Source organism: Pteronotus mesoamericanus, unplaced genomic scaffold (genome assembly GCF_021234165.1).
Source record: "Pteronotus mesoamericanus isolate MK-2021 breed Mesoamerican mustached bat unplaced genomic scaffold, CSHL_Meso_final contig_221, whole genome shotgun sequence".
Taxonomy (NCBI): Eukaryota; Metazoa; Chordata; class Mammalia; order Chiroptera; family Mormoopidae; genus Pteronotus; species Pteronotus mesoamericanus.
In genome coordinates, this window is record NW_026555092.1 from 13,628,608 (window position 1) to 13,654,963 (window position 26,356).

Genomic DNA, 26,356 nt, shown 5'->3' on the forward strand with positions numbered 1-26,356 from the left:
GAGCCCAGGGACTTGCAACAAAGAAATATTTGGGGAAAGCTGTTAAAGTGAGGTCATTAGAAAGTTAACAATTAGAAAGCTAATCTGTCAATAGCTTCTCTGCACCTTAAAACACAGATCTCTAGTCAAAAGGGAACGTCAATGAAGAGGCTCAGAGAGATGCTGCTTCAACACAAGTTACAAGGAGCAGCAGAAGCATGAAATCACTAAACCATTTTGTGCTGAAGACTATCACTTAAACATGGACTTTTCCACGATGCATTCACATGATCTAGAAAAAACAAACTCTGTGGCTGAGAAGAAAACACACTCATTTGAAACATGAAAATAATTACAGGGCCCACATCTTTCTCTTTCTCCAGAGGAAGGCCAAATACCCTGATGCATGTCCAGCTGTGCTTAAGTCTGGCCAGGGCCACCTGTCTCCACAATGCCCCCAAGAAACAGGCTCAGAACAGGGGGAAGAAAAAAAAGGTTATCGAAGACAAAACTTTTGGTCTAAAGAATAAGAAAGGAACAAAGCAACAGAAGTTTATCAAAGCTGTCATTCATCAACTTAAGTTTGGTTAACAAAATCCACATCAGGTAGTATAAAGTGAAGTTGAAAAGAAACTGAAGAAAGATGACAAAAAGAATTGCAAGAGTTAAATGAGCTCTTCGAACCTGTAGTTGCTGCTCATAAAAATAAGTAAAAATGCAGAGTTTTTTAAGTTTAAGTTCTCTCATGACCCCACTTTGGAGAGGAAGTGTGAGAAGCAGAAGTGTTTGTTTACATTGATGCAAGAGATAAAAGAACTTGAAAAAGATACTTTGGATAATTCATTGGGATGAGAAGAAAACTGGAAGAAGTAGTGAACAAGAAATACCATGAGTGAGGCAGAAAAGAAAAAAGCAAAAGCTCAAATAGTGTGCAAACATTTCCCTGAAGCTACTGAAAACAACAAATGTGGATGGTTTGGGGTATGCCCTGGAGGAGGTAATATGTGCATGCGTCCTCATGCACTTCCTCCTGGATTTGTATTGAAAAAAGATAAAAAGAAAGATGAAATTTCGTTAGAAGATCTAATTGAAAAGAGTGTTTTGCCCTAGTCCAAATGTTACCAAAATTACTCTCAAATCTTTTCTTGCGTGAAAGAAAAGGAAAAGACAAGAAAAGGCTGATAAGCAAGATGTCGAAAGAAGGAAAGCAGGCTTCAAAAGGGGGTAAAGCATTAGTGATCAGTGGTCATGAGGTGTTTGAATTTTGTCCTGAACTGGTTAGCGATGAGGAGGAGGAAACAGATGATACCCGCTACACCCAGGGAGCAGGTGGCGACGAGGGTGATGCTTCAGTGAGCATAAATGACATATTTAAGCCTGTATATCCCAAGAGATGTAAATGAGACAGGCATTATTGTAGCCAGTCTTGAAAGATTCAGCACATATACTTCAGAAAAAGATGAAAACAAATTAAGTGAAGCTGCTGGATGTAGGGCTAAAAATGGTGAAAGGTGATTCATGGGGGTGGGCTGGGTGGAGAAGGGAAATTGGGATAACTGTAATAGAATAATAACTTAAAAAATAAAAAAGAAGGGATTTAGAAGAGGACAGCGAAGGGGAGGAACAGGAAAATGGAGTCATCGATGCTGTTCCTATTGATGAAAATCGTTTTAAGGGGGAAGATATGGATAAACTAGAAGAATTAAGCATGCTTGATTTAGAATGACACCAAACAAGTCAATGAAAAAAATTAAGCCAGCTCAGCATGAATTGAAATTGACAATTTTTTTCCACCTAGAATTCTTCAACAGGATGTTTATTTCCCATGCTGATTTTGGAGGGCTTAGTCTCCTCCAAAATAGGAATATTCTCCCTACGTCTTGTCTTTGGCTACATCTTACAGTAAGTTTAGAGTAGTTCATGATGAATTGAAAATATGGTCATTGCAGAAAACGAATAACTGTTGTAACTGTCCACTCAAATAGGAAGTGTTACTGCTTTGCCAGCTTTTGATTTTCACTGGCCATGTGTTACTACAAGAACAACATACTTAAATTAACAGGTGATTTTTTTTTTGTATTTCTATGTTTAAAAGACTGCCTAAAATATGAGAACTGTACTTCATACAGGACACTGCATATACAGATTCAGTGTTGTATGTTTTTGGACAATCAGATGGACATTTAAAAGGAAGCTTCTTTAATCTGACAGGATTAGCTTCAATGTTCTGTGCTAGTCTGTTTTACTAACTTATCCCTCTTCTTTTTTGCCAAAAAAGTTGTAAATAAAGACCATTATACATTAAAAAAGAAAAGAATTACATTTCAACACCCCTAATGAATCACCAAGGCCTTTCAGTTCTTCTTCCTAAATGCTTCTCCAATCACTATATTCCTACCTCCAATGTCACTATACTAGTTTGGAGCATTTTGTATTATCAGGAGGGCCTAGAAGCAAGAAAGAACAAAGCGGTAGCAACAACCACATTTTATGTCCAGGTTTTGTTGGGGTTTTTTTAAAAAGATTTATTTATTTATTTACTTTTAGAGGAGAAGGGAGGGAGAAAGAGACAGAGAGAAACATCAGTATGCGGTTGCCTCTCCTGCGCCTCCCACTGGGGACCTGGCCCACAATCCAGGCCTGTGCCCTGAACAGGAATCAAACTGGCGACCTGTTGGTTCGCAGACTGACTCTCAATCCACTGAGCCCCACCAGCCAGGGCCAGATCTTGGCTTCTAATACCATTCTCCAATACAAGAAACCAGGACTCCCTGAGATATGGTTATTTTAGGAATGTGGCAATAAATATAAAAGATGAGCCTAGAGCATTTTGTAATATCAGAAAATAAGAAAGTACTCAAAAAACAAAAACCCCCACCATGATCACAGTATGTCAAAGGGACACGGGAGCCAACTGAAGGACTGGTGGAACAATTTGAGCAGCGAAATAAAAAAGCAGTATCGGATTATAATTCAAAGCATAAAATATCCATCAGTCCACACTGATATAAATAATTGAATAAAAAGATTAAGAGAAGAAACAAATCTCCTGTGAAAAATTCCAAATAATTTAGGTAAATATTCTGCATTCAAAGAGGTGAAGCACAATTCCCCACTCCTTAAGTATGGGCTGCACATGGTGACATCCTTCCAAAAAGAAGGGAGTGAAAAAGGCTAACTGCAGTGGAGACACCTGGCCAACATGACCTCAGCCAGGTGGATGAGGTTCACAGCAGCAGCGATGTTGATAATGCACCCTTGATATGATGCGATGAGAATGCTGCTTCACTTCCGTCATCTTCCTCCCAAAACTTACAACGCCAGTCTAATCGTGAGAAAAATACCAGACAAATCCAAACCGAGGCTCATTCTACAAAATACCTGACCAGCGCTCCTCAAAACTGTCAAGGTTATCAAAAACAAGGAAAGGTCTGAGAAATAGTCGCAGCCTAGAGAAGCCTACAGTGGGGCCCAAGAACAGAAAAAGGACATAAGGTAAAAACAAAGGAAATCTGAATAAAATGTGAACTTTGGCTAACAGCAATGTATGAATATTGGTTCATTATTTGTGGAAAAATATGCCATAACTAATGCAATATGGGGAAACGGAGTGTGGAATATATGAGATCTCTTTGTACTGCCTTCACAATTTTTCTGAAAACCTAAAACTATTCTGAAATAACATTTTTTTTTTTGTTTTAAAGGCATACTGGAGACTGAACTCAGACTCTTTGAAAGGCTTATGCAGTCTCTGCCTCACCTCCCATTCTCTTCTCAACCCTCTGCAACTGGGCCTCTGTTCCCCATTACAGTGAGTACTTCCTTTTTTAAAAAGTATTTTATTGTTTATGCTATTACAGTTGTCCCACTTTTCCCCCTTTACCCTCCCTCCACCCAGCCTGCCCTCCCATCCCCACCCCCCGAACCCCACTTCCATAATCAGTCCCCTCGCTGTTGTCCACGTCCATGGGTCCTGTATGTATGTTCTTTCAGTAAATCTTTACTTAATTCCATCATTAGATTCTTGGAAACTGCCTTTAAGCAAATGATGTATAAGAAAACCAATTTTACCATAGGCTACTTGATATAAACAAGAACTAAGTTCCTATGGCATAATTCTGGTCACAAAACGTTACCAAACTTCTCATAAAGATCCGGCAGCTCAGAGCGCAAGGTGAGAACCCACGGTGGGAACCTTGGGTTCCAGGCCTTTCCAGGGCCACTTATTCCAACCCCCACACTCACTCAGGCTGGGGCAGTTTAGACACCCAACTCACCTCATGTGCACATCTTCAGGATGTGGGGGGAAGACCCATGCAGTTATGGGGAGAATGTGCAAACACCACCCAGACAGCAGCCTGGGCCAGGAATCAATTTTTTTTCTCATCAATGTTAGAATGAAATGATGTTGAATGAAACAACGTTATCTGGGGACCTGCTGTACTCCACTGCAACGGCTTGTGTTAAGGTTACTGATAACCTTCAGGCTGCCAAATCCAGGGCTCAATTTCCAGTTTCCAACTAACTCTACTTCAACCTCTTTGGCAGCACTTGATAGATGATCACTCCCTCCTCCAGCAATTACTTTCTTTAGTCCCTAAAGACACCTCTTTTTCTCCCCCCACCTACCCTTCACCTGCAGGAGTGACTCCCGTCAAGGTCTTGGGATCATCTCTTTAGCTACATTCTTTCTCATTTAGGTGATCTCACTGTTTTAAAAACCGCCCCCATGCTGATCACTCCCACATTTACATCTCCAGGCTGGACCTTTCACAAAAGCTCCAGATTCTTACAGTCAGCTTCCCCCTTAGTCTTGCATCAGTAAATGCCACCATCATTCAACCAGCCTCTCAAAATTAAAAACTAAGACTCACTGTGGAGTCCCTTCGCCCCCCCCCACCACACCCACATCTAATTCATCAGCAAATTCAGGCAAGTTCTACCTTCAAAAATACACCTGGGAAATTCCCACCAAGGCTACAATAGCCGCTTCCTAAATACCATTGAGCTTCCACACTTATGCTGCTATTTTAAGTTTTCTAGGTAAGCAGCCAGAGTGAATGGAAAATAAGTATATCATGATATCTGATGAAGTTACTTCCCTGCTTAAAACTTTCAAATAGCCTTCCAGGCCTTCAGAAGGGGCTCCAGCCCCCTGAAGGGAACTGACGGGGCCCTGCCTAACCTGGCCTCCACGCCTCTCTGGCCTCGCCCACTGTGCTCAATGCTAAACAGCACTCAATCTGATTTTGTCACACTTCTTTCTTTGCTGTTCCTGGAACGTATCAAGCTCATCCCAACTCAGGGACTTTTCTCTTGCTGGTCCCTCTGCCTGGAATGCTTCTTCTCCAGATCCCCATGGTGCTCACTCCATATCACCCAAATGTCAGAAGCTCTTTCTAACACCCGATCTAAGCAGGTCCCACTACCCCACATCGCTGCAGCCCCTTACACCAGAGGCTCCTGAACTTCCTTAGTTCATGGCACCCATACTCTCCCAGTAATTTTTTTTGAAGTGCCTCTTAGCCTATATATAACTAACAGTTCTGTTTAAATAGTGAAGGCCAAATAAATTACTAAGTATTGAAGCCCTAATAACTTAGTAGCAGTATGAAAAAATAATAAACATAATTAGAAAAAAAATTTCTGTTTCATTTTAAAAGACCACAATTACTTACAAATGAGATGTGTGTGCCTGCTGGGTACTGAAGTGTTCTCAAACCTTGGAGTCAGACTGGATACCACACACACAGCATTCCATATTTGATTTTTTCATGGTACTTATTTTTTACCACAGCAGCCACCAAAAACTCAGCTTCAGAAAGATATGATGTGTCCTGACCGGTTGTGGCTCAGTTGCTTGGGTATCATCCCACAAAGCAAAAGGTCACAGGTTCAATTCTCTGCCAGGGCACTCTCACGGGTTATGGGTTCGGTCCCCTGTTGGGGCACATACAAGCAACAACCAATCGATGTCTCTCTCCCTCTTTCTCCCTCCCTTCCCCTCTCTCTAAAATTAAATAAAATCTTAAAAAAGGAGATAGGATATTAATATCAAAAGGAATGCAGCACCATCTATTGAAACTGAATAACCTCAAGCTAAATGTGGTGTCCAAAAGACTTCACCTATCTCTGTGTTTATCTTTAAAATGTTAAATGTCCCACAGTGTCCCTGTGAGTTCACTGCGTTGCCCCAGAGTACATCGGCAAACAGTTTGGGAATCTATTTACATTTCTCCTCCTAGTACTAATACCACTTGATGTTATGTATTATATGTATTCATTGCTTTATTGAATTCTATTACCACTAAAATATAAGCTCTGTGAGGCAAGGATTTTGTCATCTTCATGCTATTTCCCAGGGACCTAGAACAGTATCTGATGCACAGTAGGTATTCAATGTGTTAAGTGCGTGAAAGTATCAGGAAACTTAAGTTGAAGTCTAGCTCTACCATTACTTTCCTGTGTGACAAGTTACTTCCTCTCTTGAGGTCTTAGTTTCTTCATCTATAAAGTAGAGACTTTAATGTAAATATCGCACGGGGCTTTAAAATGTGCAAAGGCTCTTTCTGAATGTCAGTGCTTTCTATGGACCCAAGACTTTTTTTTTTTTTTTTTTTTTTTTTTTTAGTTCCTGCTAACAGCCAGACTGAAAGGACAAGTAGTGAGCTTAGCTGGGTCCATAAGTGGGCAGCGTACTGACTGGAAAATTGCCTTGCAGGCCTGCATCTCATTCGCGTTCTCACCCTGCGTCTGCTTCAGGACTCAGTCCAGCAAGGACTGGAACATCTTCATTCCCCACTCTATGTATGGAAACTTTAAGGCATGATTTGGGGATTTCCAGCTACAGGCAGGCTTCTCGGAATCTTTTCTCTCCTGAACCTGGCACGGAAGCTGGCTGTCAGCAGCGCTTCACCAAACTTGCCATCACACAGCCCTTCTCTGGCCACAGCTTCCTGTCCTTCCTCCTCTCCTGCTTCGCCCCACTCTCCCTCTGCCCTCTTCCCAACCTCAGACCTCCAGATCCTGTTACCTAGTCTAAGAGGTGGCATCTGGGACTTTTCCCTTCTTCCTAGGTACCGTCACCAAGTCCTATAGATCCTCTCTCCTAAATATATGTTTTTTAAATTTCTTTATCCCCATCTGAGGACATGCTTATTGATTTTAGAGAAAGGGGAAAGAAGGGAGAGAAACATCCATTGGTTGCCTCTTCTACATGTCCCAACCAGAGACTGAACCTGCAACGTAGGCCCGTGCCCTGACCAGGAATCAAACCCGCAACCTTTCAGTTTACAGTGCAATGTTCCAACCAACGGAGCCACATCAGCCAGGGTTCTCCTAAATATTTTTACACCTGACCCTCTTCCCTACCCTCTACTCCCATGCCTTAGCTTAGGCCCTGAATATTTCTGGAAAGCACACTTCATGATTTCCCTGCCTCCATTCTTACCACCTCTGATCCCTTATGCCAATGCCTAGAAAAAAATGAATTTGTGCACATCATTCCTGTGCATAAAATCCCTCAATAACTTCCATCACCTTTGGACTAAAAGCCAAACCTCAAGAGTATTATATACAAATGAAACCAAGGGTTCTTATGATTTTGATTAAATTTAGTTTTCAATCCTAGCTCTAGAAATCATCTCTTTACTCTTCAGAAACCTAGCTTCTCCCCTGATAATCAGGACTTGACTAATGGTCCCACAATGGGGACCTGTGGCAGGCTAGAGATAACATCTTGACCTAAGTTATGTTTCAGTTCCTGAGCCCTTGGGTGGAACCATCCCCTGACTACTTACCCCTGAAACCAGACAGAGGGATGCCAGAACGGACCACAGAGCTGTCCTCAAGACCTGAAGAAATGACTCTCTGCCCTTAGGACATCTCTGATTGATCAGCTCCCAGCACGATCCTATACCCCTAACCCAAGGTGTCTTGTGATTTTTACCCTGCAACCCACACACCATCAAGGAGTTCAGGCTTTCGAGCATTTGCTTCTGGTTCTCCGGAGTAGCACCGTTCGTAATAAAATAGCCAGTATTCTTCCACTGCAATTCTCAGTGTTTAGTGTTTGGCTCTGCTAGCGCCGAGTAGATGAGCTCTTTCTGTTCTATAACATAAGGACCTCTGTAACTGGCCCCAGACTACCTTTCCAGCCCCATCTCCCACCCCCCACCCCCACCTCCAATGCAGTTGCACACACACAATCCAGTCACACCAAAATGATTTATCTTTTTAGATGCTGCCTCCTCAACCTACTCCTGATTCTAGGTGTATCCTAACCACCCCCTCAATCCTACCTTCATGTCGTGAACTACAAACTCATCCTTCAGGACTCAGCTTAGGAAGCATCTTCAAAAAGTTTTCTCTGGTCCTCTCCTTAGATTCTCACATACCCAGTGTTTCACTCTATCAAGGCATTTATCATAGTAAAACTACAACTATGTTTAACTCTTTTTATTTGCCTTACCTCTTTAGCTAACCAAGGACTGATGTTTTTTCTTGTAGTCCCCACCTACCACAATGTATGGAACAAACCAAGCAGTCGCTAAACACACACTAAACAAATGGCCACAGGGCAAAAGCTCAATGCCATCTCTGGGTACTTTCTTGATAACCACTTTTCACACCTACAATTGAAACCATTTCCCTGTAAGAGTCTACTTTCTAGGTCAACCAGAATAACAACTGAAGCTCGATCTGGTTGTATAAAAGTACAGAAGTGTTCCATTTTTCTTGCAAATTCTGATGATTGCACTGAACATCTTATACAACCAAAACCCTTCTCACATGCTTCACTAAATAATCAATGACAACTCCATAGGCTCCTTCCAGAGCCCAAGCAGCTATGTAGCATGAATCAGATCTCCTACCCCTTATCTGAAATCCTTGGGGCTAACTGTATTTTGGAATTCAGAATTGGGAAGGATCTAAGAAAGATAACACATTACCTACACCATATATTATACAACACACCCAGCAGAGTCTGAGCCAATATCCAGTAATCAAAACTTTAATATTTCCACAGTGCAATTTATGAGTAGTAACACTTGGTGGGATAAATAAAGCCTATAAACAGTCTCATGTCAGTCAAGCAATTCTTACTGCCAAATTGAGCTTGGGCCAAACTTAAAACAAAATATTTTTCAACTTCTGAACTACTGATAAAAGACTGAGGACAGGAGTGAACAACATGACCTGACATACCTATATGCACCAGAAATGACTGGAGTGTATGTCTACACACATGTTTACCAACATACATTTATATTTATATAGACATATACATATGTACACATGGGAAAGTGTGGAAGGGTACACATCAAATGTCAATAGTAGGCATTTCCCAGTGGTAGGATTTTTCTTTTTGCTTATAGTTACTTTCTAAGTTAGCTAAATAAGATAGATATAGATATCTATACCTATATCTATATCTATATCTATAGTATGTATATCCAGCACTATTTTCTATTTTCAGTTATGTATGTAAAACAGACTTTGGAGTCAGACTTAGGTTCTATTTCTGGCCCTGCCACTTACTAGGTGTAGGACACTGAGAAAGTTGTCCAACTTCTCTCTAAGCGTCTGCTTCCTCAACTTAATAAAGATAACAGTTATCTGCCTCAAACGGTTGCTGTCTTCCTTTCCCATGGTCAAGGCTCTCTCATATTGCGTCGCCAAACCAGACCTGTTAAAGGCCCACAAAGATAGGAGGGAAGGCCTCAGTTTCAATGTCCTGTAGCGAGACCTACCACAGACTTGGGGTCTGAGGTTTTATTAAAATAACGTATCACAAAAGGAAAAATAAGTTAGTTCAAACCAAAATCCAAATACCCAAATTCTTCTGAGAATTATCCGAGAAGCAGCAACATTATTTCTCAATTCAGTTGCTCCTTCTCTCTCCCCCTCTTGCTCCATTTCCCCCTGCAGGTTCCCTAGTTATTTGTAGGTACTCTAGACCAAGTGCTGCCCTATTGAATTTTCTGTGATGATGAAAATGTTCTGTAACTGCACTGCCCAAAACAGTAGCCACTAGTCACACTTGAACACTTAAGAAATGTGACTAGAGAGGATAAAAAACTGAATTTATTTTATTTACCTAAATGAAACAGCCACATGTGGCTAGTGGCTACCATATTGATCACTATAGGCCTAGACCTTGTTCTTTATCTTCTACAAGGTCATCAGCCTCCACAGTCAATTCTAAATGATGCTGTCCAACTCTGCCTCGGCTCAGTCCCCCCACTGTCAACTGGGGGGGTCTGCAAGATGTTCTTTGCACAGGTGTGTCCCAGGTAAAACGGTGCTTTGACTTCTGGGCCCTCTCCCTGAGCGCCCCCTTCCATCACTAGCACCGTCATTCTCCCCATCAGCCAGGTTGGCCCCCCCGCCAAGCCTCACCCCTCTCCTTGGGCCCCCAGAGCCAGTCAGTCATCCAGTCTCTTCACTCTCACAGCTGCCTTGCTCCAGGCCATCCTCTCCTCACCTGTTATCTCAAAAGTTTCCCAATTAAGAAGTCCTCCCAGTTCTCCCTACTAATGCAGTCTCCTGACCAGGCCAGATTCGAATCTGATTTCATGTCTCCCTGCTCTAAAACTTGCAGCCTTACACCACTGCCTGCAGGTTAATATCCAAACTGGCTGAACTGGCATATAGGGCCCAAACTGGCCCTGCTCTCTCTCACCAACCCATCACCCACAGACAGGCTAATCAGAACAGACTGGTTCCAAATCATTAAACTCTACTCACTGTAGAACTAATGTTGCCAGATAAAACTCACCACACCCAATAAATCTGAATTTCAAATACCCAATAAATAATCTCTTGTGACATACTTATTTAAAAAAAAAAAAAAGCAGCTGTTTCTCTGTAATTCAAATTTAACTGAATATTCAGTAGTTTTATTTGATAAATATGGCAACTCTGTTTGGAATTAACATTTTAATAAAAAATGTAGTCAGTATCTCCAACGAAGGTCAGGTTAAATTTGTCTTCACTTGTTTCTGCTAAATTTCTAAGTACACTTAAATTAAGGATGGGATGATGAAGCCATACAGTAATTAGGGAAATAAGTTGAGTATTAATATTCTTTTCTTCCTTCTTTCCTCATAGGAATTCAATGGGAAATGAGAAGTTTCCTAGTTTGAAACAAGGCCACCTAATTCACAAATATTTGCAAGTCTATATAAGACACCAAAGATCAACCTTGGAAATTAATTTTGAAGATGGATGAAATTAATTCAATGGGGTAAAATAACATGGATGTCATTTTTATAATTTTTTCGTAACTTTACTTTCAATAAAATTGTTTTTAAAAAACATACAGACTGGTTCCCGTGCACACCACCCTCACTTCTGCCTCCATACGAGGTCCTACATCCTTCTTCATTCACTCCCTAACCACACTAGTGCTCAGTAATCATTTCTATGAATTCTGAAGGCCTTCTTAGCCATACAACTTGTTTGAACAAGTTATAGCTCGTTAAGAAAATTAGAGTGTGCTGGAAAAAAGCCTTGGGCTTTGGAATACAATACACCTGGCTATTTTACTGGCTCCAGCCACTACCTCATATGAAATCTCAAACAAATTACTTAATTTGTTTCCTCATTTGTAAACTAAGGATAACATCATTCAACTTAGAGAGAGGCCAAAAGAAAAAACAAATGAAATTTAAATGGGTCAAGAGCCTAGCACAATGCCTGGTACACAGCAGCGTTAGTTCTTTCCCCTCTGCTCTACCACTGTAGTCCCCCACTACTCTGATAATAATGCCAACCATTTATTGAGTACCCTCTAATAACTAGCTATTGTGCTAAGTGTTTCCTGTGTTATTTCTGATTGTTGGCTTCATTTTTACCAATGAGGTTCCTGAGGCCCAGAGAAGATAGCAGAATGCCAATAAATGGTTTGGCTCTGTGTCCCAAATATGCTCGACTCCACAGCATCCCCTTTTGCAAACATGAGCACGTCTTCAACGAAACTACAAACTCTTGAGGATAAGTATTACATGAATAGGATGGGTTGAGTCTGTTCGGGTAACAAAGTAGAAGCACCATCACGGTCTCCACAGGATGTGTCAGTGTGTGGCGGTCACTGCTGGATGGAGAGCTCGTCCTACCTTTTCTGAGCTGCTACTAGACAAGTCTACGAGGAGGTTTCCCTTTCTTTCTTTTCAATCACTGGCCTTTGCTTACATTTCCAGCACACTGGAAAAATCTGTAAAATACCTGTGAGCAAAATACATGACAATTCAGACTGGCAGGAGTAAGTGGGTTGGTTTGATGCTTATCAGTGACATTATGCTGTGTATACAACACCAGGGAGCCATCCCACGGGCTCCAGCAAGAGACACGCATGTTCAATTCAAGGGGAGATAAACAGATCCAGATCCAACTACCCAGAACCCAAGTCAGGCTGAATTCATTTTGACAATGACAGCACTATCATCATGAATACTATTTATAGCAAATATTAAGGCTTACGACATGGTAGGCATGGCTTTAATCACTTTACAAGTATTTAATCTTCCCCATCACTCCATGAGGTATGTGCTACTATATTATATTCTGTACTTTACAGACCAGGAGATAAACACAGGTTAAGTAACTTGCCAAAAACACATAGCTAATACATAACACTGCTGGGATCGACACCCAAGGAATCTGGGTCAAGAATCTGTGTTCTTAACCAACAAACTATATTAACTATCAGAAAAGCATGGAGTTCAGAAAGCATTTCTGGCAGAGGAAATAATTTCGGTACAATGACATGGCATTATGGTACACTCATAAATAAGTAATAAGTAGTACAAATAAGTAGATAAGTTTTGTTTTTGAAGCATCTGAGGATAGAAAAGAAGAGTTTAGGGGTTAAAGCTCAAGTATTATATTCAAACAGACAACCTGAGTTCTATTCTCAACTCTGTCACCAGTGAGTGGTCACAGGCATGTTACCTACCCTCTCTGAGCCTCAATCTCTTCATCTGAAAAATGGACATCCTCTTACTGAACTTTTGTGGCACAGTGTGAGGCACATACCCACAATGAGTGTGTAATATAATAAATGGCAGTTGTTAATAATAATAGGCACAACAGGACACAGCACATAGTACATAAGGCAGGGAACTCTTGAGAGAAGTCCGTAACACAGGGCATCCCACATTAAAAAGAATGAAAAGAATCAATTTTTCCTATTTCAGCCTGGCCACCACCCCAAAGTTCTATTACTCTCTTAAAAGTCTATCATGCTTTTAGATATTTTTCTTTCTTTTCAGTCTTTTTAACATTTCCCCTTCTCTCATGGCTTAAAAAAAAAAAAAGTGCCATAGATTTTGGCATTTAAAATGAGCAGAGACAACGTTTTTAGTGTTCTGTGTGCTGCAAATCTTTGAACCCTGGATTCAAACTCCAATGTGCACCCTGTGCAAATCCAACTTAGGTTGGTGAGGACTAAACACAACCAGGTTAGCTTTCAAGGAGGAAGACAGTACAATTATGTTACTTTAGGCAACAGGAGGCTGTAGTGGTGAAAAGCTATTGGAAAGATGACTTTTTCCTTCACACTCTCCCTTCAGTGGGCTTTCTGTGAACCGCCTGTGGTCTGGTGATAAAGCTGAAAGAGAAGTGGAGGGAAGCAAACCAGGAAGAGGGGAGAAACGTGCAGAGCATGCTCAAAGAGGAAGGGGGCAGGAATTGTACAGGCTGAAAAAAAATTCAGGTTACATGAACTGTAAAGGTCTCTAAGGTTCAAACAAAGGCAGCAGACATTTTTGAGCACCTACTGATAAACAAGGCCTTAGTGTGGCTTTTGAGGAGAGAGGGTACAAAGCGCTAAGGGCAGCAAGTTCAAGCTTATAAAAAGGTAGCTGAATGAGCAGTCAACAAAGAGATGAAAAAGCACAGGGGTTTATCCAGAAATAGTGAGCAGTCAAGTGTGAAGTCAGAGGAAACAAAGGTGAGTTAGGGCCGATAAGACTAGAGACAGGGGCTATGCCAGGCTGTGCAGGACTTGAACTCCAGGCTAAAGAATCTGAACTTTATTTTGTAGGCAACAGGAAATGATGCAACCTTCAAGTTCACATACAAAACAGTAAGGCATGATAAAAGCTATGTTCTAAAGAGATCCCTAAGGGAGAACGAGGCTTAACATAGGAACATTCATCACTGTACTATTCCAGTAAGAGGATACCAACAACAACTACAGGAATTAATTTTTTTTTTTTAATTTTCAAAAAACTTTAAGATTGAAGAAAAAGAATGAACAGAATTTGGTTGTTAGACATTAGAGGGGAGGGAAGACTCAAGGATGATCGAGGTTTTTAGTGACTGCATTAACAGAAAAGAAACCAGAGGGAAGGAAGGAGTAAAAAAAGAAGATGACTGTAGTTATTTAGAATAAAACAGTCCAGGATAGGCCCTGAAGACAGCAGCCAGTTTGTAAGCTCTTGGAGGTGAGAATTTGCACTTCTGAAATCAGTTACCCTAATAAAGCATCCCTAAATAATTCAGCATTCCTTAAGTCATGTGTGATCTTCTAGGAGGCAAAAACATTCACTCCCATTTTACAGATGGAAGAAAGGAAAGTCAAGAGACATGTCTAATATTGCACCAAGTTGCAATAAAGAAAATAAAAATATCCAGGTCACTTAGACATATAATTTGTTCAAATCCTCATCATTTATACTCGCTAGCTTCAGTTCACATAGGCATCACTGGAAAAGCCTACAGATTTGTTGTAGTGGATTTCAGGCAGCAAAGAAAGCATGGAAGCCAGCTGGCCTCTGTGTTCCAACACTCTTTCCTCTAATAAATACTGATGCCTCCCTGTTCCTGAACCTTCCATCCCTGAGGATTTTTCTGTGCAAAGTTCCACTGCTAACTGAATGTTTGTGGGTCACCTCACTTGCTCTAGAGGCCTAGTGTAGAATTCCAAAACAAACTGTTTTCTAAAGGAAGTCTTCAGGGATTTCTCCAGTTCTAGAAACAAACACAAGATTAAATGGGACAAAGAGGGAAAATGGAGAAGCAAACAACAAAAGGAGGAAGAAAAGTGAAGGCCATTCTCTTTTGCTTAAAGAAACAAAGTGATTCAAATTAATTTGCTTAGCAGCCTGCAGAGCTTGCCACAAAGGTGGAGATGATGGGTGGTAATTCTACCTGTGGGATAAACATCTAGGAAAATTCATTTTCTCCATGTTAAAGGGATATTGGTCATACAGCCTTTACTTACTGAAAGACAGACAGACAGAGAGACACACCCAGGGGTTATTTTCCAACATTCTCTCTGGCTTCTACCCTGATCATCTAAGTTACCCTTTATGCTACCCTGAGATATAAATAGCATCCATTTCCTTTCTCAGGCCAGGCAGACTTTAAGCTTTGTTTCCTGGGTCCAGAGGAAAAAATACTGAGCTACTACAAAGCTGCCTCACTCTGAATCAACCATGGAATAAGAAAACCACTTCAAAAGACCAAAATGTGTTTGTTACTACAACTTCGGTAAATTGGTCCAGAATTGCCCCAGTGGGACTTGTGAGTAGCTGTTTCTTTTCTAGTGCATAGCTCAGAATCCTCCAGAACATAGCTCCAGGTCTTTGCAGGTCCTCAGGATGAAATGCAGGTGAATATCTTACAAAATGACACAGACGTAATAAGCCGCATGCAGGCTCTCCGAAGGGGTTTTCTGGATAACAGCATCTTCAGTTGCTAGTGAGAAATAAGAAGGCATTTCTCCTTTTGTCTTTCTAAGGAAAGAAAAGCTACACAAAGAAGAGCAGTTTTGTAAGTGAAGAAACAGAAGCCCCTCCCTACCTACAGCAGCTACTTGTCTGAGGCCAGTGCAAGGTCTTAGAAGACGAAGGGGCCAAGAGAATCAAATAAACAGGCTGCCACCCAACTAGAAGCATTACATCTCACTTCAATTTCACAACTTAGTTCAAAGACACTGGTCTGAACTTGAACACATGGACTCCAATCTAAAACTAGTGCATTTCATTTTTCTACCACAATCCCTACCCAAGCTTGCCCTGACACCCTGAATTCAACAGAGACCAATCAAAGAAACAAATGTTAGAGAGAAGCATCAAAGTGAGATCTTTCCTTTCTCTACCAAGGCAAAGGTGAGGAATAAAGACCAGATTCACCTTGTCCCCTCAAAACCTAGAACTTTAAGGTGCTCTTACTCTTTGCTCACTCTACAAAAGACCATCTCCTGCTGGGCTCACCCTCTGCTCTCTTACTTCTATTTATGAACTGTCATCTTTCTCAGTCAGACTGACAGCTCCTTAGGGGAGCCATGTTTCTCCTGATGTGCATAACAGACAGCATTTTTAAGCAGCTTCAGGTGGGTTCCCTAGGCTATCAGAAAGTAGATATTTTTATTACATGCCCATAAGAAGAACCAAATCCACTACCTGTTTCCCTTGGGGCCACCCAGGAGACCCAAAGGATTCCTTCTACCTCTTTTAGAAGGTTTCACTCTCCTGAGGCCAGAGCAACCTGAACACAGATGACCCAGACTGATGGAAATGTGGGCTTAGTGCCATTTCTTCCCAATTTTAACTTAGCACTTAATAAGATAATCCACCCCCACCGCCACCCCCAACTCCCTTACTGTTGCTATTACGATGGGGACTAGGCATTTCAAACCAAAAATAAAACCAAAACCTCAACAAAAATGTCTTGCCAGCAAGTGGCCAGTTTCTGTTTTTCTGAAACAAAATGAAAGATGCTGAGATCCCTGCAGCATTTATCACCCAGCGCAGATAACTGGCTTCAGAGCTCGACCTCCCTCTGCTTAGGGAATGAAACCCCCCAACAGCCTGCTTCCGGTGTGCCGGCCGAGGAGACAGAACCCACCTCTCTCTGTGGCCACCGGGCCTGTCCTCCACCGACTGTCTGGATTCTGGCTGCCTCTTTCGAGGACCAAGGAAAGGAAACGTCCCTAAGCTTAAACTGTCCTACACCTTAGCCCAGAATGTCATGGAAACGGAAGCAATAGCTGTTTCAAGAGCAGCATTTCAAGTGAGCTGCGATAAACCCATGAAAGATGCAAACTATCAGCACCATTAGGTGCTCTGACCATGTCGTGTGGCGGCTGCAATGAAGGAGAAGCATAAGCACTGAGGAAGTCCCTTGCTTGCCTCGTTTCCTCTCATTTTACAAACTTGTGCAACATGCTATTCACCTACTCCTCATAGTTTCCAAGCCTGGTAAGAGTCAGTGAAGTGCTGGCCCACACTTTACACAGCTCCTTGACAGCCTCTTCATCTCCAGTAAGTGGCTGAGGAAAGGGGCACAAATGGGTACTAGTGGTCATGCCAAAGCTCGCACGTAACCAGAGCCACATGGGCACACCCAGGAGAAGAAAACACCAGGGCGCCCTTGCAGAAAACCGAGAAGCTGGACAGAAAATACAGGTCTGCAGGCCCTCCCAAAGCACCAGGCTGACCCAAATTTCGGCCTTCAGCCTCGCGCTCTCCAAAAGACAACCTCCTGTTCAACAATTGACCTTTTGTGCTGCACAACATTATCCACCCAGGGATGGGTGGGAAAAAACCTAGCCCCGTTCACCTGTAACCTCATCCCGGTCTCCATTCCCGGGGTGGACAGGGCTCGCCGGGCCTCCGCGTCTGCGCACAGCCCAATCCACCACAGGGACCGACAAGCCAGCCAGGCAGCCCCAATGTGCGCAGCATTCCTCACGCACAAGGAAGGTTCTACCGCGGCGCCTGCACCCCCACACAAGCCAAACTCGGAAAGTCAAGATTGAAGAAACTGACGGAAGGTTAGGTTGGAGAAACTGAGGCTCAGAGAGAGACAGCGACTGGCCCCAGGTCACAGCGAGTCAGAGACGGAGCTTTACTATACCACCTCCGCCTCAGGATTCCAGAATATCCCATTGCTACCCGCCTGCCCTCGTCACGCCGGGCTAAGAATAACTAACATTCTCCCTCAGAACTTTAGCCCTAGTGCCTCCGCCTGCGCAGCAGCAGAGCCTTGGTCTTTGCCCCGTGCGTCCACCAGCCAAACTGCAGGCCCTGCCCACCTGAGGGCCGGGCTGCCACCGCCCCCAGCCCAGAGCCCCAGCTCAGCTTCCTACCGCTCGCCGAACCTGCAGAGCCTCGCTCCCGCGAACCCGCTGCGGCGGACATTTCCCTGCTGCTTCCTCAAGCTCTTCATCACGCCGCCGCACCACCCCTCCCGAGCTTTCCCCAGAGGAGTCCGCCCTCTCATGTCACCTCCGCCAATCAGAGGCGCGTCAGCCCTATGGACACGCCCCCCTGGGCATAATGAAGCCCGCCCCTGCAGCCGGGTCCCCTCCAATCCCCACCGTCTCTCCCGAGATGGATACTCGCCTTCGCCAATTCTGGCGCTCCCGGGCCAGGAGCCCAGGGCCGAGTTCCAACCCCGCCGCGAGGGTTCTGGCTCAGTGCACCGGTATCTAGACAGCCACAGGAACTCCGGATTCGGGGTCTCAGGCTCCAAGCCTGTGGCAAGAACAAGGAGGAAGTACTGAGCCGCTGGATTGAGGATCAGGCTTCACCTGCGCATGATTGTATGCCAGTGAGCAAATCGCTCAGCCTCTCCGTAGAGTCTCCAAGCCTGTTTCCCTGTTTCCTCATGCACAGGGTAGGTCCGAGCTTCAAAAGCAGTAATAAATGTGTAACCAAAAGTGCCCTTCTAAGGTACTGCCGTTCCTCCAACCTCGTGGTAACTGTGTGCCAAGTTCTGTGCTTCATAGGTATATTACCTCCTTAATCCTCACAACAAATTTGATTAGGTAGGGAACTATTTATCATCCCATGGCACCTGAGCTCAGAATGGTGAAGTCTAAGGGCACACCGTGCGAGGCAGAGTGGGAACTCAAACAGATGTCAGTACTAGGAAGCGGATGGGATGCTTTAACTAATCTCTAGCAGCAACTTGCAAGCCACTCCAAATAAACGCATATTCTAAGATTCTAGTGTGCTTGCTATGAAATACTCCTTCAAGACAAGTCCTTTGGTTCCCTCTTAACCAGATTGCCAGAAATTATTGAGTCTCCTCTGCCTCTCACTCAAACCGAGGTCTTTCCGGCTTCCAAATACTTGCTGTTACCTCCTACACTATCCTTCCTGCTTCCCCTGTAGAATTGCATGAACCTGACCAAACTGAAATGGATTTGCAAAGGCATAATAAATGAGGAGATTTGGGTCCCAGTCCTGATGATGGCACTGCCACAGTTGTTAAATTATTATTAACCTATGCTGGGCCTCATCTGACGCTCATAAAACCCTCGGAGTAGTAGATAAGGCAAGTTCATGTTTTCATTGTATAAATAATAAAGCCAGGGCCTGAAGGAATAAAATATATTATTCATATTCACAACTAGGGAGTGTCAGAGCTGGGATCTTAATTGAAATCTCTGGATTCCATGGGCTTTGGAGTTAGAAACTGGGGTTCCAAGCCCTATTACCTCAACTGAGTAATGGCCTTGGGTAAGTTATTTACCTTCTCTATGTCAGTTAACTCATCTATATAACAGAATATCTACTCTTTAGTATTGCTCGAAGACTGAACAGGAGAACTTGTTTGTTGTACATTGTCTAGATATCGAGAAAAATGTCTGACACATAGTTGATGCTCAACTAATGTTAGCTAATTCTTTTCTCTACTGTGGTCTCCCAACCAAGGCACTTCTGCTCTCCGGCTTTCTGTGCTGCACATTACTCACCGGGGACTGAGTAGAGAATGCCTGGTTACTTTCACCTGTAACTTCATTCTGGACTTCAGTCCCTTTATCTAAAATTCAAGAGTTGGGCTGGTGGATATCCTAGAGCACGTCAGCTCTGAGAGTCCATTATCACTCAGGCCCCACCCTGACAACTGCTCAATGAAGTTGAGTCACTACAGTTTCCCTGCTGATTACCCCAGGTATGGACCCCAGCAGGCAATCAGGTACAGTGACTGACAGATAACTAAGCCTAAAAGAGGGAAAGCATCCTCGACTCCTCTCCTTCATTCTCACAGCTGGGTATACCAAGCTCTGTTCGTCCATTCAATACATTTATTAAGTGCCTGGCACTATTCTTAGCACTTGGGCTAAAGTTGCAAACACCTTGTGAACACCCAAACTGATTGTCCCATGGCGCCTTCCTTCTCATCTGTTTGATCCCTCCAGTCCATCCTCTCTTCCTCATTGCCATTACCAGGCCCTGGTCCAGGCCTCATCATTTTAATGCCTAAGCATTGCAAAACATTCCCATCGATCTCCCTCCTCTGGGCTCTCCCCTTCTGCACCAGCTGCCAGAGGAACTTACTCTAACATGCAAATCCTGCCTTGTCATTCTTAGGATTAAAACTCCTACCGTTCCCCACAAACTATAGGGCAAAGTGCAAGCTTTTTGCTGTTCATTTAAGACCCTTCATGAGCTGCCTCTACTGGCTTCTCCTGACTCAGCTCTTTCTACACCCACCTCCCATTAAACAACCTGTTCTTCCCTCCAGCTGCCCTTCTTTTCTTGTTGCCTGCCTGTGGAAAAAAACACGTTCATCCTTCAAGTTTCAGCTTAAACATCACCTCCTACACAAAGACTTACCTGAATTGTTTGTATGATACAGGGTGGCATGATCTTACGAAGCATTAGGACAAAACTCAAGAACTCAGATTCTGAAGGAGACTATTTAATCCTGTCTAATCCTGGCTCTGTTGTTTACCAGCTACTTACTTAGGCAAGGCACTTATCCTCTCTGAGCCACAGTTTCCTCTTTTGTAAAAAGGAGACTTTGATAATACATATGTACCCTGTAGGGCTGTAGTAAAGAAAATGAGATAATGTATGAAAAGTTCTTAGAACAGTGTCTAACACACAAGTCAACAATGAATGTTAGCTAAGTATGAGCTGTCTCGTATGGAAGGAGGAAATATTTCTGAGCTCCTATTATGAAAGGAATACTTTCACATATGTTATCTCATTAATTCTCACAGCTCCATAAGGAAGATATTCTTTACATATAGAAGTCTACAAAACCAAGGTTCAGAGAGGTAAGATGGTTTGTCCAAAGTCACACAGCCCAGAACCAACAAAGACAGGTTTCAAATGCAAGGGGCTATGTAGCTTCAAAGTCCACACTCTTTGCTGTTTTTACTATTATTACCCCTCCTACAAGTACTAATAATAATTATAAAATAAGTTATCCTTAATGGTTGAAGGTTTGGAGAAAAATTTCCCCCCACTTATGGAATAAACTTTAAACCCCTTAACTAGGCATTTGGGGCTCTTTAATTGTGTTTCTCTTCCCTCCATACCCCATTTTGCATCCAAAGGCAGTCCCCTTTCTGACATACCCCACAGACATTCACGCTCCATGGTAAGACCAAGATAGAAGGGAAGCCCTCCCCCCATTCCTACAGAGACAAGGTGTTAGCCTGAAAGGAAACAATAGCGTTGGGTGAACACCTAAGCCCCAGCACCTGGTGGCTCAAATTTGCATGTTCTGTGGCTGATCCTCTGCTTTGTACAAACTCTCCTTTACAAATCTGCCTGGTTGATTTCCTGGTCTAAACAAATTCTGGCCAAAAGGCCACTAATCTCTCACTGCTGCACCAACGCTAGGCCAGCTTTTCTCAGCTGCAGTGGGGGACAGAGCAGAGTTCAAGGGCAGGAGGGCCCATATATCCGACTTCCCTTGGTTCTAGCTGTGTTTGGCAGAGAAAGGGGAGATGAGCCTCTAAGAGGTGTTGACCCTGCCAACCTGTAAAGGATTCTGCACCAGAATCACAACCCATTCTCTGCAGCCCTGCCCAGAGCCAGGAGGACAAAGGGACCCTGCTGGACTTATATTCCAGGTCCAGAAACAGGAACTTTGAAAAGCAAACACCATGACTGGTTAGTGCCCTAGGTGCACTTTGACCACATGACCGCAGCTTTGAGAAGGCACAGAAACTGGAGTGTGAGTCCAGAGTGTGCAAAGTCAGCTGGTAGCAGATAAGTGCCCGGCCAGCCTTCCCAAGAGAACCTGGGGTCTTACCTACCTGGACAGGCCCTGGCAACTTCCTGCAGAAACATCCTGGTGTGTGAACCAAAGGGTAGTTGGAATACAAGGCTGAGCTCTGCTGTGTTCAGCTGGACGGTCACATCTGAGCCTGCACAGAGAAAGCCGGAAATAAGCCTTTGAACTTCAGGAGCTTAGGATGGGTGCCTTTTGAGGCTAGAGTCCCTAGAATGGAGAATCAGCAGCCCAACCTCCCAAGTCCCTTCAACCGGTAAGTAATTTGTGAAAGGCTGCTGCAGGAGCAGTAAGAGAACCCACCATAGCTCCAAATTAAGATCATTCTCACTCTATAGAAGGCATAGCCCAAGGCTCTAAAAAGTGATTAAGTCTTGCCATAGCAGTACCATACAAAGCTGGAAGAGACAAGTTCTCTGCCCTGTAGCCTCTCCCCGAGCAAGTGGAATGAAAAGCACATACAAGCAGACAGAAGGGGTTGTCCTTCAGCCAGTCCACCCAGGCATGTGCCTTACACTGGGAGTACTATGGTGAAGAGAACAGTCGTGGCCAATGTTTGGGAAGCTAGACTGGGTGGCATCTTGTTCATAGCAAACGCTAGCCCCTGGCAGCCACCTGGAGAGCACCCCAAAACATGCACTGAACTAATGAATAGGAAGGAGCAATCTAGCAGAGTGATTAAGAGCATGGGCTCTGGACTCTGGGTTCTGAGTTTGAATCTCGGTTTCACCACTTACTAAATTACTTCATTTCTCTGGGCCTCAGTTACCTGATCCATAAAATGGGAATGAAAACTGTGACAATCTCATAGAGTTGTATGTAAAGTTCTTAGCATCGTGCCTGGCACAAGGTAATCATTGATTAAATGTTCATTGCTATTACTACTAGCTACTATTGTCTGGCAAAGAAGATAGACATTACATAAATCACTACAAATAATTAAATCTCTGTGGCTGATGGCACTGGCAAGGATGAGAAAAAGGAATGTGTATCAGTGAGATACAATTTCAGGAGTTCAGCAAGGCTTCTTGGAAAAGGGTAAGTGTGCACTGAAGCCCTGAAGCATGAGTGGCTAAGTGAGAAGAGGGGTGAGGGCTTTCAGAAAGAAGAAATAGCATTTGCAAGGGCTCTGGGTTGGGAACTTGTCGTGTTTGAAGTGACAGAAACAATCCAAAGGATTCTAAACCCAGCAAGCAAGGAAGACAGTGAGGGGAACTGAGGCCCGGAAGTGGGCGTGGCGGATGCTGCAGAGCCTTGTTTGCTACAGGAATGCTATCCGAGGGTGCTCTTACTTCACACCCAGAACCCGTACCCCTGGCCCCAACTGGGACCCAGGCTGTAAGGACCACTCACCAAGAATGTAGACTTCACCATCTGGGGATACTGTGGGGAAGGAAGCGAAAAGGCCCTTAGCAATTGAGCACCCCAGCCCCAGCATTTTCCAAGTGCCCCACCCCCAGCAAGAGCGGAAATGACCTGGGAGCCCATAGTAGAGGGACTCGTACCCCCAGCCCTCTGTGGCACCTTCTTCCAGTGTAAAATCCCGCGAGACCGGCACTATCTGGTCCAAAGAGACATCATCCCCGGTAATGGCCATTCTCCGGTGCGTATACAGGAAGAGACTAAGGGCAGGAAGCAGAGGTGAGGACAGGGCCCGGTGGCCATCCCTCAGGCCCATACGGCTGTGCTGGTGGTGCCCAGCTACACACAGTCCTCATGCCCTTTCTTTCCACGGTACCTATTAGAAACTGCAATTTATGGATAGGTCATCAAAGCTGAACTTGTCGCATTTTGAGGATCCCCTGCTTTATTAGTATAACACATGCTCGATCTATTTATTTGCACATTTTAACACTGCCTGGGACAGAGACAGTGCAATCTCATCCACCCCTTTCCCTCCCTGAACCTCAGTTTCTCATCTGTAAAGTGAGGGTGGTGGACTAGAAAATGTCTAAGGTCCCTTCCTCCCAGCTCCGAGACTCTGAGGTTCACTCGTTGGCAATGAGACCTTTGACAAGTATTAGTATTCCCTCTGTGTAATGTGTGGGTGTTACTGAGCACTTTCTATGTGCTTCAGAGTGTTTTACACACTTTACATTTAACAACTCACTTTAATCTGGATGAACAGGTACAGAGGAGTAAAACACCTTGCTCAAGACTGTGTGGCTTGCAAGGAACAAAGCCTGGATTTGAACCCAGGCAGTCAGGCCACGAGACTCAAGATCTGGGCCTCTGTTAAAATGCCTCTTCTTCAGGAGCTTCCTCATCAAATGTTGATGATTATATGAGCTAATATATTGGGAGGTCTTAGAATATGGTATTCCAAAATGATTAACTATCCTTATTATAATTATTCTAGGAGATTCAGACACTACCCCAGAGGGATGGCTGAAGTCCAGCTGGAGGCTACTGTGAAGAATAACCCCACGGCCCAGATAGGCAGGACCAGTGCCTCACTTACGCATGCTCTTGGCCTCCTCGTTCCAGGCGGTAGCGCACCAGCCCCAGGAGACGGCTCTGCCTGCTGTCTCCTGTGCACAGCACACCTTGCACTGCCTGCTGCTCAGGGTCAAGGGAAACCAAAGGAAACAAAAAGAAGGCGAGGCCTCTCCCAACCCAGCCTGCCCCTCTTCCCTGCTTTCCCTTGCCCACACAGATTCACTGTGTGACCCTAGGCAAGTTGCTTCACCTCTCTGAGCCTTCCCCATCTGTGAAATGGGGATAATAAATCCCAGCTTCACAGGAGGTTGGGAGGAGATGCCAGTACTGAGTAAGTACTTAGTAAATACTGTTTTCCTTCTCCCTTGATGGCTCAGAGAGAGGGAGGAGAGCAGATAGACACATAGACACCTTCTATTCCACTTCCCATGGCAGGCAGGCCCTGGGGCTGGGAACACAGCACTGGGAAGGATATGATGATGCAGTATTCCCCCTCAGCCAGAGTCTCCTGGATGGCCACAGACTGGTCCATGCTGGCCCCTGGCGAGCAGACAAATGCTGAGGGGTGCAGATGGGAGGGTCTCACTCCTCCCTGCCCCTTTAGTCAATAGCAAACAAGCTAGCCAGGAGGTCAGAGGGCTGCCTCAGAGGGCTGAGGGGCAGGGAGGAGGGACGCTTGTGCAGTGAGAATGACTGTCCTCCCTCGGACGGGCTTTGTTAAGTTCGTGTGAAGAGGGGTTGTCCCTTTGTCCCCAGTGGGATGCTTAACTTGGTGTCCTGCCTTTTGTCTGGGTGGGTGTCCAGTTGTTCCTGAGAAGGGTTCAGACTACTTGTGGGAGGTGGGGTGCCAGGCGGTCCTGTTAATGGGGAGGGGGGACACAGTCCCATCACTCCTTGGATGAGCCTCTGCCTCCCTTTTGGGGAGAAGTATAAGTCCTGCTGGCCCCTCTTTGGGAGATGTCAGTGCTGTGTCTGCATGGGGTTGGGGGAAGCACCCTGTTACTCTCAGGAAGGGAGGGTCTCATGTGAGACAAGAACCCCAGTCCTGTTCTGCTTTTCTTGGAGACAGGAAAAGTGTCCCATTGCTCCTGGGCCCTCACCCCCCGCCCAGTAGGCCCCATTGCATCAGCCACAGGCCAGGGAGGTGTCCGGTTCTGGCAGCGCAGGACAGGGGCCCCAGCCCACAGCTTGCCCACAATCTCCTGCCCAAGCTCTGCCCTGGGTTCCCTGCTCCCAGCCCGCTGTCATTGCCGCCTACCTCCTGAGCTGTCACCACTGGATGTGCGGGACACCGCGGCCCCGGGCCTGCCAGTGACTACGTTTCCCAGCAGTCCTAGCGCGCACAATGGTCACCCAGCCTGCAAGTCCCAGCATGCCTGCGTCAATCATGGGGGGCGGTCTCCCCACCCCCATTAACCCCTTAGGGCCTAGGGTTCGCTGGTCTCCCTCTTCCGGAAAGGTTTTCCTAAGAAATGCCCTAACTGCCGCTTTGCTCTAACCCTCTAAGTCATTGGGCCAGATTCCCTGGGCCAGATTCCCCCGCCCAGGGCTCAGAAGGAAGATGGCCACGGGTGCCTTAAAAGAAAAAGCAATGCATTTTTATTTCCTCTTCAATTCCGTTCTCAATTCCTCTCATCAAGGCAGGCCAACTCTGATCTCCACTGGAACTCTCCGTCCCCAAAAACTACCCTGCCCTGGCTTAAAGGGGAACAACACTACGAAGAACCATTACCCTCCCCTCCCCACCCCCGTTTCCAGCTGGAGAAACTGAGGCTCAGAGAAGTCATGCAATTTTGCCAAGGCCCTGCAGCTAGCCAGTGACAAAAGTTGCGCCTCACCTGCCAAGTCTGAGTCCAACTTCTGTGCCACCCGCACTGCCACACACCGACATATTTCCTCCCTTAGCCTCATGTGCATGTGTATAATGTGTGTACGGTGAACAGCACCC

General features: G+C 44.6%; 1 protein-coding gene and 1 pseudogene across 9 annotated transcripts in view; one reads left to right on the plus strand and one right to left on the minus strand.

Annotated features, from left to right (window-relative positions):
- The window catches only part of INPP5B (inositol polyphosphate-5-phosphatase B), a 48,548-nt gene extending 22,820 nt beyond the window's left edge, over nt 1-25,728 (minus strand). For 2 of the 9 annotated variants that reach the window (XM_054571996.1, XM_054571993.1), the window contains exons 1-5: nt 24,431-24,527; nt 23,494-23,717; nt 23,323-23,352; nt 21,995-22,105; nt 18,336-18,467 (exon numbers count right to left, since the gene is read on the minus strand). In XM_054571996.1, the coding sequence (XP_054427971.1) occupies nt 18,336-18,467; nt 21,995-22,105; nt 23,323-23,352; nt 23,494-23,647 (427 nt within the window). In that variant the 5' untranslated portion in view covers nt 23,648-23,717; nt 24,431-24,527. Of the gene's footprint in view, nt 1-18,079; nt 18,168-18,335; nt 18,468-21,994; nt 22,106-23,322; nt 23,353-23,493; nt 23,718-24,430; nt 24,587-24,871; nt 24,949-25,666 lie in introns of those variants that run through there. The other 7 variants (XM_054572001.1, XM_054571999.1, XM_054571994.1 and 4 more) reach the window with 7 other exon arrangements.
- On the plus strand, nt 382-1,705 carry LOC129069426 (zinc finger CCCH domain-containing protein 15-like; annotated as a pseudogene).
- Nucleotides 25,729-26,356: the final 628 nt, after the last annotated feature.